The sequence below is a fragment of the Megalops cyprinoides genome, chromosome 9 (genome assembly GCF_013368585.1).
Source record: "Megalops cyprinoides isolate fMegCyp1 chromosome 9, fMegCyp1.pri, whole genome shotgun sequence".
Taxonomy (NCBI): domain Eukaryota; kingdom Metazoa; phylum Chordata; class Actinopteri; order Elopiformes; family Megalopidae; genus Megalops; species Megalops cyprinoides.
In genome coordinates this window covers 34,365,719-34,381,814 of record NC_050591.1, presented here as the reverse complement: position 1 = coordinate 34,381,814, position 16,096 = coordinate 34,365,719, and the positions used below count along the sequence as shown (strand labels likewise).

The window sequence follows — 16,096 nt, the reverse complement described above, 5'->3', positions numbered from 1 at the left end:
ATTTAATTCATTTCCTTCATTTACAATTCTTTTGGGTAACGCTGATGTGGATTCAATCCACAATAACCTGAGTTCATGAAGTTTTTTACATGCCCAATTAAAGCCAATGTCTGTGAATAAACATGAATTATGCCTACTAATTAAGTCAGACGTTTTTTAGAGATCTGTGGTCTCTAGTGACCAGTTTTTCCCCAAAAGTATTTGTATGACATATTGATATGATACTCATTGGAATGGAAAGTCCTATTTCAAAGACAGCTGCACTTGTTCTATGAGTGAATCCAATCAAATCTTCCTTGTAAGGGACACTCACATGGTGTGTGCCATGCATGCCCAACTGATTTTCAAATTCTTACTGACTTTTATTCAAAATCTCAAAACCAACTTCATGCTCCAGTTTGACATACTTGTTAAGTGATAAATGTCAGGCGACTCACTGATGATTATTCATGGGGCTGCCATTACTGAATGCCCTTTAGGTTTCATGCACTGCTGAGGGAAGGATTCATTTTCTTACACAATTCTTTCTTTCTCCCCCTTCCTTTAACACGTACTGAGGTTTTCAGCCTTCACAGCGTTTTTCAGGTGGATCGGAACTTGGGCGCTGAAGGTGAAACCCACTGACTAACTATGGAATGTCTGCTGTCAAACTCTGGGGTGGGCTGGGGTGATGAAGAGGGTGGCCTCAGAAAACAAAAAAAAAACATCAAAACTAATCTGCAGAAACCTCGGACCTTAAATGTATCATCTGAGGATACGTATTTTTCAATCAAATCAGTAATAGGTGTAATCATGTTTTAGTGAAGTGAAGAAAGGGCCCCATACTCAATTGATCAGTGCCCCTTCTGAAAGCTGATGGACGCTGAGAAACACCTGAAAATCAAATGAACTGAATGTCCAAACTGTCAGAAGTCTGATCACCTCTCAACAGTGCAGGCTGCCGTATTGCCATATAGTTAAATATCTGCACTGCGAAGGACTGAGTCAGCCGGTTAGGGGTACATTATAGCACCCATAAAACTGAGATTTACCGGGACAGAGGAACGAGGCGAGAATCAGTGGATCGCTGCTGTTTTGATCTCATACATAGCAATAAGCAGCTAGAGGCACAAAACTGATCCTTGACCAAGACAGAAATGTAATGCTTTGAAAAGAACAGTTGGACTATCTTACCAGAATTTGTACTGGAAGCAGTGATGCTTGGATTGGTCAAGACCAGGACAGATACAAATCTAAATGCACTCTAGCCTATAGGCAAAATGGAGAGCCTAGATTAATTAATAGCCCGTTCTCATCATTAAAGCTTCTTTTGTTTTGATGCTGCTTTAGTTGTTAATATGTGCTTCATTCTGGTCCTGGGCAACACCAGTGTTTACTGTTCTTTTAGCTACACCCTGCTTTCCTAAACAGGCACATGATTAAACTGCGCAAGTATAAACGTATGAGTAACCACGAAAGGAGGGGATGTTGGCTGATATATCAAAACATTACACCCCTTTTCTCGGGCACAAATTCGTACATTCACAGGCAATTTAACATTGACTCTTTGACATGCATTGTTTTAAAAGTAATGAGTTTTTTTTTTTTTTTTAAAAAAAGAATGAAGAGCGATTCTTCCTCAAAAAAAGTGAGATACTAGGGGGTGCTTTCCTACCGGGGAGCTGAGAGCAATTTTCCGAGAGCACCTCATAGCAGAAGCCCTAAACAGACTTCATGGCACATTACGAAGAATCTGTTTCTCTTGCGCTGTCAAATTAAGACTTCTCCCACGGAGTGAGACATAAAGTCCTGCTACAGTCTCATTTGTGAATAGTCCTGTCCTCGCCCGTGTGGGCGCTTGTTTGTTTCCAATTTGATCTGACGTCAACGAAAAGCAGCGCCTGTGCGTGCCCTGAGGGACATCCCACCGTGAGATTTGATGCAATTATGAATGAGATGCAGCACAGTGCTTTTAATGAGAATACAAGGCCTAAATTGTACAGGATTTCGTTGTACAGTAGCTATGCATTTCAATGATATGTGTGTGTGTGTGTGCGTGCGTGTTTTAGACTGCTTGAGTAAGATTATTTCAATCTAACTGCTGTAGTTTGTAGCTTCTTTAGAGAGAAAGTGTCTGGATCAAACAGATCCACCCTCTCATTAGATGAGATTGATCCAGAGATTCATTATTGAGGATTCAGCATCTTTGTTACAGTAATTAAGGTATCTTTCAGTTAATAATAAGGATGCAAAAAATTCAATGCTACAAACAGCACTTGTAAACTATGTAAAATATTTTCTGAATTGCGCAGTGTGCAGTCTGAATTGTGCAGAGTGAAAAAGTGTGTCAGAGCCATATAAGCCAGCTAATGCACTGTCTCTAATAGCCAAAGAGGTGGATTCACAAAAGATCAACAGAACTTAAGAGCTAGAACTAGAGACGCACTTCACTTGCTGAAGTACAAGGTCTTTGTCTTTTGGGTTTTTACCTGTGTGGAAGTGCAAACACATCTCTCTCCCAACTGCAGCCTATGTGTCCTTTCCAAAAAATTTACAAATTACAAATATCTGCCCTCTTTTGAATCTACACCAAACTCTACAATTACATTCATATGAGGAAAACAAAAAAATTTAAATGTTTACCTCCAAACTGAACAAACTGCTAAGCAGAATCCAGATATGTCAGGTGTTACTGCATTTTTTTTATACCGTTTTGTGTTTTTTTGCAGGAACAGTCCCAGTGCTGTGCAGGAGCGAGAGCCTCCTCTGTCTCACACAGATGCCTATCAGGCTGTGGGAAGACTGACAGCAATCAGCTCTGCCACTGGATGTGTCTGGCATTTAGAGGTGTCACTAACGATGAAAAACAGGATCTCTGAAACGTCTCATTTTTCCCCGTGATCCACGTGTAAAGTGACAAGGACTGGGATGGAGGAGCGGCACGAACAGTGAGAGAGAGCCCACGGTCATCCACCACGCCCCCCCCCCCCCCTCGCAGCTACCCCCGGGCGCTCTGCTCGCTTCAAAGGAACATGCCGCTCTCCCGGGGGTTCAGGATTCCAGCCCCGGGCCTGGAAAGGCCTTGACAACGCTTGCCTCCGGAGGAGACGCGGAGAGCCGAGGGACCCAACAGAGCAGGCAGGAGACTGGCTAATCACAACAGGCCAGGGATGCAGGCAAACAAGCACAGAGCTGGAGTTAAAGCAGCGGCTTCAGCACAGGGATGCAGTCTATTAAAAGCAATGCCCAAACATCAAAACAGAATATGAAAATAGTGGTAGCAGAAAGGGTTATTTGGGAGAGAAACAGCTCAAAGCAACTCAAATTGCCTCTGTTTTTTTCTCAGTAATAAATAAATAAATATAATATAATAAATATAAATATAAAATATTATATTCTGCGCCCAGAGCATGACCCTCATCCTCCTGAAATTTGGAGGTTAATTTTGGGTAGAATGAAAGGTTTACTTACTTAATTACTTTACTGTTAACAACAGTTCATGAAAAAAAACAAACATCCTTTTGAATCAGGTTGTCTCATTAATGCTGAGAATGAGGTTATGGGCTACAAGGCTGATAACATCCAATGGTAATAAGTAATGTCAAAGCAGAAGGCCAGGTCACGGTCTGAGCATCACAGCATCAGAGATTCTCTTCATTACTGCAGTGCACAGCAGCTGGTTCTAAAATTAAATAAATCATCCAGGCCAGGATGCCAGTCTACTGCAGACCCTTTACACCCAACCATCTGTGAAATCCAGTGCCCAGCACAGAGGCAGTGGACACCATTACTCACCTTTATTGGAGTGATCTGGCTGGGGCTGGAAGGCTTTACTTTTGAAAGGGCCAAACTTTCTACCCACAATTCCACTGAACCATTATATTATTTTTATGGCCAGTTAAACTGTTGGTGCTCAGTCAGTTGGTGCTAACATGGGCATCAAGGATACGACTATGCTACTTCAAGTTGTGATGTCATTTTTATACCTGTTTGGAACTTAAATTATTTGAAAGTTTTGGATAAGAGTAAATAGGTTCTTGAAAATTCTTAAGCAGGGCATAGCTTAACCAAGCACACACCAAGTAAATTAGCTCTGCAAAGCTGATTTACAGATGCCTGGCAAGTCCAACAAGACACTGAATCAGGGCTTTATTTTCTCAGGGAACATCGCTAGCATGGCACAAAGAGTGCTGAATTTCCCATCAGTCAACTTTTTAGGATTAAAGCTGAAAGCTGGCTTTAACTCACAGTCAACCTAATAGTCACGATCAGATCAAAGCGGTGACGCGCAAGGAGAGATGTGAAAAGGTCAAAGGTTGCCCGCCTACCTGTAAACAGCTTGCTTGTCTGACTCCAGCTGGGCCTGGGGGTCGAGGGTCACACTGACCGGGGCGGCCCCCGGTGCCGGGGCTGCTGGGATATGGACCGCCTGGGCCTTGGAGCTGGACTGAGTGGTGCCTGTCATCTTGGGAACAGCCAGAACGGCACAGTAAACCTCACACATGGTGCAAGCTTCATTCATCTTTACCCCCACCCAGACTTGGCGCCAGGAGAAAATACAGAGGGGTGCAATTGCAATCCAAGTGGGTGCACAAAAAGTTATAAATACTATGCAGACTTCGGCATTTAAGGAGACAAGTGGGGGTGCACTGAGGTCTGTCTAGGGGTGCATTGCACCCCTAAGCAACCCCTTAGCGCCGGACCTGCCCCCCACCAGTGAAAATCCCCAGCGCGTCACTGCATTTCCAAAATATACTTAGCTTCTGTTGAAAGAATCCTCGAGCGGCCACGAGCAGGCAAGATAAGCTGCGCTCCCCGAGCGCCTCGCTTTGAACACCTTGTCGGAAAATGCCAGAAGTAAATTAATCTTTGGCAGAACTTGTGCAGAAGTTGTAATTCATCTCTCAGACAGACGCGTCTGTCCCGACATGTTCTCAACATCCTGCTGATAATATTCCATAACCCCCTCTCTTCTTCGCATCCTTGCCGGCTCTAAGCCCGCCGACGTGCCCTTATCTGATTTTAGGCTGATTTTTAAAATATTATTATTGGTTAGCTTTCACAGCCCTTTGCTTCCCAGCTATTAAGGATTAGCACTCCTCACTGCAACTGCAAGACAAAAAGGCCTGCAACACGGAAATGTGCATCAAATGCCAGTCTTACTGAGCTAATATTTAAAAGGCAAAACAAAATCCACAGACACAAACTGCAAATATTTCTCTTTTTTTACACATATTCAGCAGATGTAAACTAGCATGAGAGACATGTCTGCTAACTTGCTCCTGAGAATATTATAAAATCACAATTTTCTGAAAAATTTTCCCAATCAAAACAGGTTCAGTATGAAATGTGACTGGGACAGAACTTTGGCAGAACACTAGCACAGAGAGCCTGTCCGGGGGGAGATCTCTTTTTTCACATCCAGAACTGAGCTCTGTCGGCTGGTGCACCATAGCTTTCACTGCTGCTGCCTCTCTTTGCCTGGTGATAAACTTCTCGAAGCCTTCAGCATCAGTCTGAGGAGAAAGCTTCAAGCACCAATCTCGGCTTCAAATGAGAACAAAATTAGTTTCTTCACACGTAACTGCATCACCCTAATATGCATTTCTAACTCCCCCTGCAGACCAGAGTCCCTCTCCTTTCCTTCGCATTAATCATTTGGGTGGATAGAGACGGTTGACTTTTCTGCCTGCCAATTTACTTTGAGGAGCGGGACGCTTTAAAACAATTCTACTTTCAATAGCCTAGGAACATAGGACATTACATCTCTGTTTTTACACTGTTTTAGCACATGAAAAAGGATAGAGTATGTACGACTCAAGCCACACAGATATTTAGCTGAAGAATTTGTCGGTCTTTTTCCCCGCATTTTTAAAAATAAAACTCAAAATGAAATAAATAAATTCTCTCCTGGGAAGATTTAAATTTAAATTCATGATGGTACCCTTTGGTGACAGGACAGAAGAATCTTTAGATAGAAGCAGGCCACTTCCCCTTGATATGTAAAGCCAACCACTGTGTGAACAGATTCAGTGCCATGTACTGACTCAGGATCAGTTTTTTTATGTTTTCACATAGTGGTTATGGCTGGAATTAGGGTTCACTCAGATTATCCTGGATCAGCAGTTGGGGCTCTCACCTGTTGACTCTCCTGGTATGATGGTGGAGGGACACTCTGAGTGGCCATCATAGTCAGTGCAGGTGCTGGGGACACATGTTGCATCATGGGATAGCTTCACATTGAGACTCTGGCAGGTAAAAAAAAACAGTAAAACAAGGTATTTAGCACTGAAAGTGATTTTAAAATGGGACACTGAGAAACCCTATAATAGAGAAAATGATACATATTCATCCTTGTTTGTTAGTGCTTTGGTGGGACGAATACTCCTGGAAAAGGTCATTGGTCACTTTGTTTTACATAGTTATAACCCCACTTGAGTGAATGTCTTCTGTTTCACGAATAAGAGATTTTCAAGTTGTCTGACACTGAAAAACATCAAAATAAACTTGACTTTTTTTACCAACAGTTTCATGTCCAACCACCAGGTGTTGCTGCAATGTTAATGTAAGACAAAAGAATACAACAAGCAGCACTTTTTCTTTAACAGTTGTTAGAGTTGACAGATTTTTAAACTTGTTATTATTGCCAAGTCTTTCAAAACTCTTATCACAAAAATTAATCCCAAGCTTTCTAATGGCAGAAATCTTTAACTCGGGAAAAACTCTAGTCTTGTAAATACATGTGCTGACACCAAAAAGCAAGATTATTTATTATTTGATATTTAACCATACTTGAAACAATAGAAAATTGCTGAATCATAAATCATTTATTGTTAAGATCTGCAGTCCTTTTTAGTAAGTTTTCTAAATTATTGAGAGTTCCCATGTCTCTCTCTCTCTCCTCTCTCTCTCTCGCTGTCTCTCTCTCTCTGTCTCTCTCTCTCTCTCTCTCCCTCTCTCTCCCTCTCTCTCTCTCTCCCTCTCTCTCCCTCTCTCTCTCTCTCCCTCTCTCTCACTGTCTCTGTCTCTCTCTGCCTTTCTTTCTCTCTCTCTCTCTCTCTCTCTCTCTCAAACAAGGGGCACAAGACATATAGCCTGTTTTAACACTCAAGTTTAGATCGGGAGCTCATTAAATGTCATTGGACTAACTGACATCCAGCTAAGCAAGGGGTGATCCCAGAGCAGGCGGAGGTCCCAGGGGGTCGTCCATCACCATGCTGGTGCGTAAAATAATTGGACAACAAGGACTGTCCTGGAAGTTCAGCTGAGACAACATATACACCCAGCTTTCCACCTGCAACTCACCTTACAATAGGAACACAGAGATCTTCCCCTTTCAAACCCATTTACAACTGTGTTTACGTACCACATGCACATCAAATCATGTACCACCCTCTTTACACAAAAGATCCGGGTCTTTCTATTTAACACACTGTGCCATCACCAGACACCATACAAATCTATTCATATACTGTCCTGTCAGTATACTATAAGCATATCTCCCTATTTAGTGACTAACCTACAAGCAATACACACATCTACCCAACAAAGCAAAAAAAAAAATCTCTGTTGGGCTTAAATGAATCTATTATTTTCCAGAGTTGAAATCTGTGACTGTGCTGGGTTGTCTACGTTATGTTAGGCTTGTGTTCTGGATTCTAGGAGGAGAACTGTGTGAGAGCCAGATACTGTATAACTCTTTCTAAAACACCCGGCTCTGGCTCCAGCCCATCTTCCAGATTTACAAGACTGCCCCTGCAAACGATAACCATAAATGCATAACTGCATCCATCAAACCTCCATACCTGCCTGCAAAGTTACGATCTGTGTCTTACGAGCTTTTAATATCCATCTGAACTCAATTCGCTGCCCAGATTTTACAAGTCAGCAGAGTCAAGGATTCAGGCATGAGTTTTCTAATTTAATGTTTAGTGCGCCGCATTCTGTAGTACAGCACTAAGAGCCAAAAGGTCCCCCTGTAAATCTTAAATGATGATACGTGCCTGTTCAGTACTGGTTGAACCTCATTAGCCCATCTAAACAGCAGGGGATAGGACTCTGCCCAGCTAGGCAGGCACAATGGGTTTCTAACATGTTGTGCTTTACCCCTGCTTTGTTTTGTTTTTTTGCCGTAATGCAGAGGCTATCAGAGAGTTTATAGCCAAGGGAGAGGACTTTATAAGCCACAGAATGGGTGATGCCATAGTGATTAATTGATCTGAACCAATCATAGTGTTCTGTCAGGACAGGGAAAGTCTTTTGATTGGCTCGTATGCACCAGTGATTGACAGCACACAGTGAGGCTTCTGACCCCAGTTCAGCCTCACCTGTGTCTTTTAAACCCTGCCATACAAGAACTGCATCTCTATGTCCACTTGGCGTCCAGTAGGCAAAAGGAATGTCAAGTCAAATTGATGTGCATAGTAGTTCACTCTATTTCATCTATGAACATATGTTATTCTGATTTTATACGTTATATATTGTGTGTGTTATATAAGTTATTCAGACATTATTCTCTGATACATTCTGATGCATGCACCAAGAGTACATACAAGCTAGTTTGAGATGGTTCAGCTCTACCAAGTGAAACACCTTGCCCTTGAAAAAGAGACATCACAGTTTGCCACTTTTAAGGAGGAACTAGCTATCTCAACAAGCCCGGCATGTCTTCAAAGTTGACACTATGAGAGAAACCATGGCCATATCTGTCTGGCAGGGGGCACTATTCCCCGCTGACCTCATCCTTGATCTTAGGAAGCGGTCAGTGTCATCCAAGAAAAACTACTGTCTATTTCAGGATGACAGAAAAAGCACAGTGGTAATGATTTCATCAAGAGCATCAACACCTCCGTCTCCATGATGCTTCATTTCGGGCATCAGACAAATGTGTGAAAGATGACACCACAAGCATGTTTCTGGCAGTGAACTTGCATAGTTCGTTTCAAGACCAGATTCCGAAAATTACAAATTGGACAGGCTGTGCCTGTAATTTGTATACTGATTACAAACTGTGGCTGTCTGCTGCTCCAGTATTGTTTTCAGTTGAAGGGCATCTTCAGTGTAATCGGTCCTCATTTTAATTGCAAATCCGCCAAGTAAGTTGGTAATCAAATGGAAAATTACACATTAATTGATGAAATGAGAGATAAAGTGATTCCAATTATTGCATGGTATTTCAGAAGCCCCCAAAGTCTCAGTCCCAGGAGGGAAGCCTCAGCAAACTACACAAATGAACAAAAGGTAAATCAGTAAGTGCACTCCTACACTTACACAGCCACACACACACACACACACACACACACACACACACACACACACACGCACACACACACACACACACACGCACACACACACACACACACACACGCACACGCACACACGCACACACACACACACACACAGCCACACACACACACGCACACTCACACTCACACACACGCACACTCACACACACACACACGCACACTCACACAGACACACACACACACACACACACACACACACACACACACACACACACACGCACACACACGCACACTCACACAGACACACACACACACACACACACACACGCACACTCTCACACACACACACACACACACGCACACGCACACGCACACACGCACACACACACACACACACACAGCCACACACACACACGCACACTCACACACACACACAGCCACACACACACACGCACACTCACACAGACACACACACACACACACACACACACACACACGCACACTCACACAGACACACACACACACACACACGCACACTTTCACACACACACACACACGCACACTCTCACACACACACACACGCACACGCACACAGACACACGCACACGCACACATGTACACACACACAATCTCATGCACATTCATGCACACATGAGCACACGTACACACACCCACACACACAAACAAACAAGCACAAGCATAGAAATACATGCTCACACACACTCTTGCACACATACACACACACACACACACACACACACAAACACATACACACAATATGATGATGACTGAAATCTCATGACTCCATCTCTATAACAACTATCCCCCTTGATAAATAATAGCAGCCGACTATGCACCCTCTCAAAGCGCATCCTTGGCAATAAAATGACTGCCATAAAGTAGATGCACCTGGTTTGCCTGTCTGTTAGTCTCCAGTCAACATGTTTGATCCACATGCAATAACGCTCATATCCAAAGACAGAGCAGATGGAGAACGTTGCATACTGTATGCCCGCCTGCACCAGCTCTCTTCTCCCACCACTGCGTCCATCAGGATGCACAACTTTATTTATTTCAGCTGTTTATTAAATAATGTGCCACAGATGGTCTTTCTGTCGCAAGCAAACCCAAAGACATCCAGACCGGAGTAGATGAATTAGTTAATACAGAAGAGAAACAAGGAGAAACCGCAGCTGAGGCCCACTGGCTGCCTGAGAACATCAAAGCGTTTTTTTTTACATGCAGACGGAAAAAATACGGAGGGAAGTCCAGTTAATATTAAAAGGCACCTTGAGTGGCTCAAAGAGAGATAGGGAAACTGTTTTGAAGGGTGATGTATAAAATCTGAATGTGTTAGGTATGGCCAATTTAAAACTTTCTCTGGATTTTGATTCTGACTCTTCCCAGAAAATGTAATAACAATTGCATGCTTTAAGATCTGTTTACCACCCCACCCATTCAGTAGCGTTTGAAGGCTATAGTACTCAAACTGATTATGATTCTCTATGACCCCACAAGTATTTTCTTTTATTTGATACCTGATACCCATTTACATCACAGTACATTACATACATTTAGCAGACTCTTTTATCCAGAGAGACTTCCAGCACCAAAAAAAAAAAAATTCCTTGTAGGGGCAACCTATTTGGCAATAAACTAAATTCTGATTCTGAAAAGAACAGAAGTGTATCCATTCAATCTGAACGGGCACCAGTGTCAGGCCAGGCTAACAACACTCCCAGACCAGTGAGGGATTTACAATCAATGCTTTTGGTTGGAAACAGTGTTGTGGTGTTGATGGATATGTTGCATCATTTACTCTTAAAAGGGGGCGTGTGCAGATTTGAAATTATGGTCGCATTTATATTAATCTCTCAAGGAGCCCAGAAACTCCATGCTTCCTGTGGTGGAAGCTTGCTTCTCACCTCCCAGCAGCTCTAATCTAATTAACTTTAAAAGATAACAGCTCTCTCCTGCTAAAAATGCCTCCTAGCACACTAAGCATATGCACAGCTTGCATACAGTCAGAGAGCCTACAGTCTCAGCTCTGCCACGGACAGGAGGTGCTTCAAGTTATTCTAAAAACAAAACCAAAGAGCACCAGTTAAATGTCATCAGGCAGCCAAACTACCTCTACAAAATTAAACTGCGTGGTAGTTGTTTTCATCTCTGGGGTCAAATATTTCAAATTCTGAACATTGCTCTGTAAAAATTAGAGTATCTTAAGCCACATTACACTGAAACCACTTTACCTGTATGAATCAGCTGATCTTGAAAAAGAGTGACATGCTTCGTATCCAATAGGACATAAGCTCTGCAGTTCTATTTATGTGACGGAATATTGCCAAAAATATTAAGCATTGAGCTGCAGTCAGTCAAGCACAGTATCTAAAAGTGTCTAGGTCCTTACATTCTTTATGTGAATTGGGTTAAAATATGTGGGAATATTAAGGTATATAGTTTGCTGCACCTATTGAATGGTTTACGGCAGAAAATTAGAACAAAATGCACACGGTACCTTCAGACTGAAACTCGTCACTAACTTCAGAAAATTACTAGCATATAAATTGCAAAACATAAAATGCTTGCAGAAAACGTAATTTTTGTTAATTGGCCTAACAAGACCTTTTCACTCATTTCAAATACATATAATTCCAATGAAGACAAGTTCATGGAGAAAGGTTGGTTCAGTTTTATCTCTTGTTCAGTTTATGACTCTGTTGTGCAATGCATTTTGACATTGGAAAGCCTTTTTTTTCTCTCAGATGGGTTTTTTCCAACCACAGCATCTGTATATCATGCAGAAACCATAGACTTCCCATGAAGCACTGCAATATTATATACCTATTAAGGAAATACAAATGTGCATACATTCATACAGGTAAATAGTACTTACTAGTCTACCAAAGTAATCACACACAAAAAATCAATTAATATCTACAGAAATGTTGAAATAACCCAGACATATACCTTAGCTAATTTGCCATTGATTCAATTCAGCAGGTATTTTTATAAACTTGGATATCATAGGCCAATACATAGATAAGCAGCATCTCCCTGCAAACATTAATGCAATTTTTGTTTGATGTAAGCAGAAATCTGAGCACCACAGCCAGTGATTATCTGCATCTCCCAGCATTGCAGAGCATGCAGCCCGAATCAGACACAGGGCTGGTTTGAAAATGCGGACAGACAGATGGATGTCAGGTCACATCTGATGAGAGCTGAATTTTCCATCACGATCGGATGTGAGTTTTAACACAGCACGAATGCCTGAGCCATGCGATAGAAATGTTAGGCTCAATCGTTAGGTTTCAGATTGACTCTGCACCCTGTCAGGGGAATCGTCCCAACCTTTCCTCTTCAAAGGCTAATCTTGCCATCAATAACTCACAACACGACCTCTGACCACAATCGTTAGGGCGTCTGGTAACGAGGGATAATTTATACAAGTGTCTGGGGGATGGTATGTATTGATGTGGTGGAAAAGTAAACATCGGTCTCTCTTTCCCTCTTTCTCTTTCCTCCTCCTCTCCCCCCCTCCCCGCCTTTCTTTCTCCCCCCCCTCACTTTCCTGTCCTCATCTCTCTCTCTATCTCTCTCCTCATCTCTGTCCTCATCTCTCTCTCTATCTCTCTCTCCTTTCTCCCTCTATCATTATTTATAGTGGCTTATCTGATAAATATAATGAATATTTTCTTATTTTACATAAGCACCTCAGTTGCCAACAGTAGGGAGTGGGTTCTGTTCAAAGTAAAAGTTGGTTATGACATCACAACAGCTGTGGCTTCTACATCGCATCAAGATTCTGTGTGTCTGAGAGAAACTGACAACTGAATCTGTTTTAGCATGAATTTTATGTTGCTATTTGCTATTTTCCTTTTTAATAAAGATAAACTTATCAATAAATCTCAGCATCATAAATTTTCAGGATCTGTTTTCCTCCAAAGAGGATTCAGATGATAATGCATTTTTATCTACAAAGAAAAGGATGCTCATTTCTTCCACATACCATGTGACTGATACATACATCTCATTTTTGGCTTTGCAGATGGCCGCAGGTTATATTTCATGTTATCCATTTATACAGCTGGACAGTTCGTATTGAAAACATTCAAAATGAGCATTGCTCATGGGTAGAGCAGTGTCCCCTGTCTGATCTGACCATGCGACCTCCTTGTTACACGCTCCAGTTCTGAAGCAATACAGCCGTCTCAAACCACACACAACTGCGCTTTGAAGATCTGAAAGTTAAACTAATTCTACGCGGTGACTGACACTTCAGGACCCTGTATGTTTGTTGAGGTGGCTCACCCTCTTGTAAGAAATGGGTCATCTGTATGCTCAGCTCATAAATATTTGATAATATTGCCAAACTTGTGCGCTAAAATACGCCAGGGCAGGAAAAAAAAAACAAAAAAACGTAACAGCCTCAGAATTTACATGACCCACTAATCCGCAGCTTGAGACGTTACATGAACAGCCAGTAAATGAAATGAATAACATTAAGGGGAAGGCGCATTGTGAACGAGGAAAATCATGAATCTTAATGGCCTGACTGGCAGAACTCACTGAAAATAAATAAACAAACGAACAGGGGGTGAACCCTCACAGGGGTGCACAAGAGCACCCAGAATCACAGACAGGGTCAGAGCATTTGTCCTGAGGGAATGCTTGCGATGCAGCTGACGCTATGGAAACAGGAATGAGGGCGTGGCAGGCAGCCCTGAGCCACACCCTCCTGGGGTCAAGAGACCTTGTAGGTCTCCTCTTTCCCAGTGCAGCTCATTAACCAGTATCAGAGTGTGACCAAAAAAAGCTCGTCAGTCCCACTGTTAAAGTTACTCAAAATTTATATATGACAGCATTATTGAAAAAAAACTTAACTGGTTACAGTACACATTATACTTATATCTACAATAATAATGGAAAAAATAAAAATGCAAATAGCCTAGCTGGAAAAACACACCACATTTTAAACCATTACCTTTACAACAGCGGAGGGCATAATCCTTCTTCGCATTGATGAAAATGATTGTTAAAACACATGCTCTAATTTGACTGCATTGTCCTTTTTCGATCAGATTAAAGACTTTATGAAAATAGAGGCTGTTCTGTCTTATTATGAGGAGAAATTCATCATTCCATAAAAGCTGGTGCTTCTTATGCAAATAGGGTAATTTGCATAATGTAGCTAAAAGCTTCCTTTACAGTTAGGGTTTTATTAATGGGAACACACACACACACACACACACACGGCTTCTTGTGCTTCCATACATTAGACTGCACATGCAAACGACCAGGATGTAAGGAGCCTCTGATTTCAGCACATATCCGCTGTAACTTAACAGGGTTGCAGTCCTGCCTTTTTAAACACGTGGGCATAAAGTGGTGCTCTGTATTCCACATTCTGAAACCTCAATTGTGTAATACTGAACAGACAAACCACAGAAACAGGGATACTGCCACAGGCATTTTAGCATAAGAATAACTGTACAGTACTGTATTTATATATATATATATATATATATATATATATATATATACATATATATATATATATACATATATATACATAAACTTATGAACTTGAATGAATTTCCCAGCTGAGGAATCAGTAAAGTACTGCTACTACAACATGTACATTCTAAATGGTGCCCAGGAGAAGGCCTGGATGCCCTGTGTTCGTCATTTTATGCAGCCCATGAGTCTCTGCTCGGCTGATAAGAATCAAAATATCGAAGACGGTTTCACTGAAATTGGAACTGCTGAGTGATGGGGAGGAAAGCAATTTTCCAAATCTAAAGTTCACCATCGAATCACTTTCACACCCCCCCCCCCCCCCCTTTTTTCTGCTACCCGGCGACATGCAGTTAACATCATCTCTTTATCTGCTGTTGTATCTGTGAAAATGGATACCTCTTTATCTCTTTTGGGGAGAACAAGCTCCGCTCTGTCGCTCAGTAAAACTTTTTGGCAGCAGCCAGCGCTATGCTTCATTGAGTATACAACTGCCTGCGATTGTTTTGAAAGCGGCCTTGGAGAAACTCGAGTAAACGGACACAGATGCAACGAACATGTTATAACAATTAGGCTAACAAAAATATTACATTCTTTCACAATATTTTAGTGACCTCCAAAGACAGGGAGATGAGCGAGGATTAAAAAAGCAAAAATCCGTCTTGAACCCATTACTCAAAGTTAAGGAAAGAGCACCACAGTGTCCCTCCAAGTTCTGTCATAATGTGTGCGGGTTTCAGCAGCAATATAATCTAATGCACTAAAATAAAAACAGCCTTCATTTCCTCTCTTGCCTAGGTCTGTTCCTGCTGACTAGTTTATACATTCTTCCCCAAAACTGCGCAATAGCTGAATTTGGTAATGCTGTTATAAACACATCTTTTAATACAATGAAAAGTGCAGGGCGGGCGTGAGGGAATATGGGCACGGCAGGGAACTTTCTCTTGGTTTCTCTTGGAGGCCTGTGTGGAGCTCCATCCCACCCTGAAGCTGAGAGTGGATCTTATCTAAGGGAGGTGGTGAGGAGGGCTTCAGTACAGTGTACTTTAGGGGTGTGTGCAGTACCAGCGCCAGGCTCAGGACTCCAGAGGCAGGCATTGCATGGAGGCATCCAGTAGCCGCTGCAGGTGTGCAGGGAGAGGGAGAATAGGACACCCATCTGCATGCAGTGGAACGCCACCCCACTTCGCCCTCACAGCCACGGAACTCTACAAAAACAGAGCTCTACAGCCATGGAACTGCACAGGGAGAGAACTCCACACCCATAGAGCTCTATCAGGGTGGAACTCCAGAAGAAGGGAATTCTACAGCCATGGAACTCTGAAAGGAGGGAATTCTACAGCTACAGAACT

General features: G+C 42.3%; 1 protein-coding gene across 2 annotated transcripts in view; it reads right to left on the bottom strand.

The window, feature by feature from the left end:
* The window catches only part of LOC118783357 (homeobox protein PKNOX2-like), a 61,273-nt gene that overhangs the window by 12,833 nt on the left and 32,344 nt on the right, over positions 1-16,096 (bottom strand). For both annotated transcript variants that reach the window (XM_036537183.1, XM_036537184.1), the window contains exons 3-4: positions 6,119-6,227; positions 4,308-4,444 (exon numbers count right to left, since the gene is read on the bottom strand). In XM_036537183.1, coding sequence (XP_036393076.1) covers positions 4,308-4,444; positions 6,119-6,205 — 224 coding nt within the window. In that variant the 5' untranslated portion in view covers positions 6,206-6,227. The remainder of the gene's footprint in view (positions 1-4,307; positions 4,445-6,118; positions 6,228-16,096) is intronic.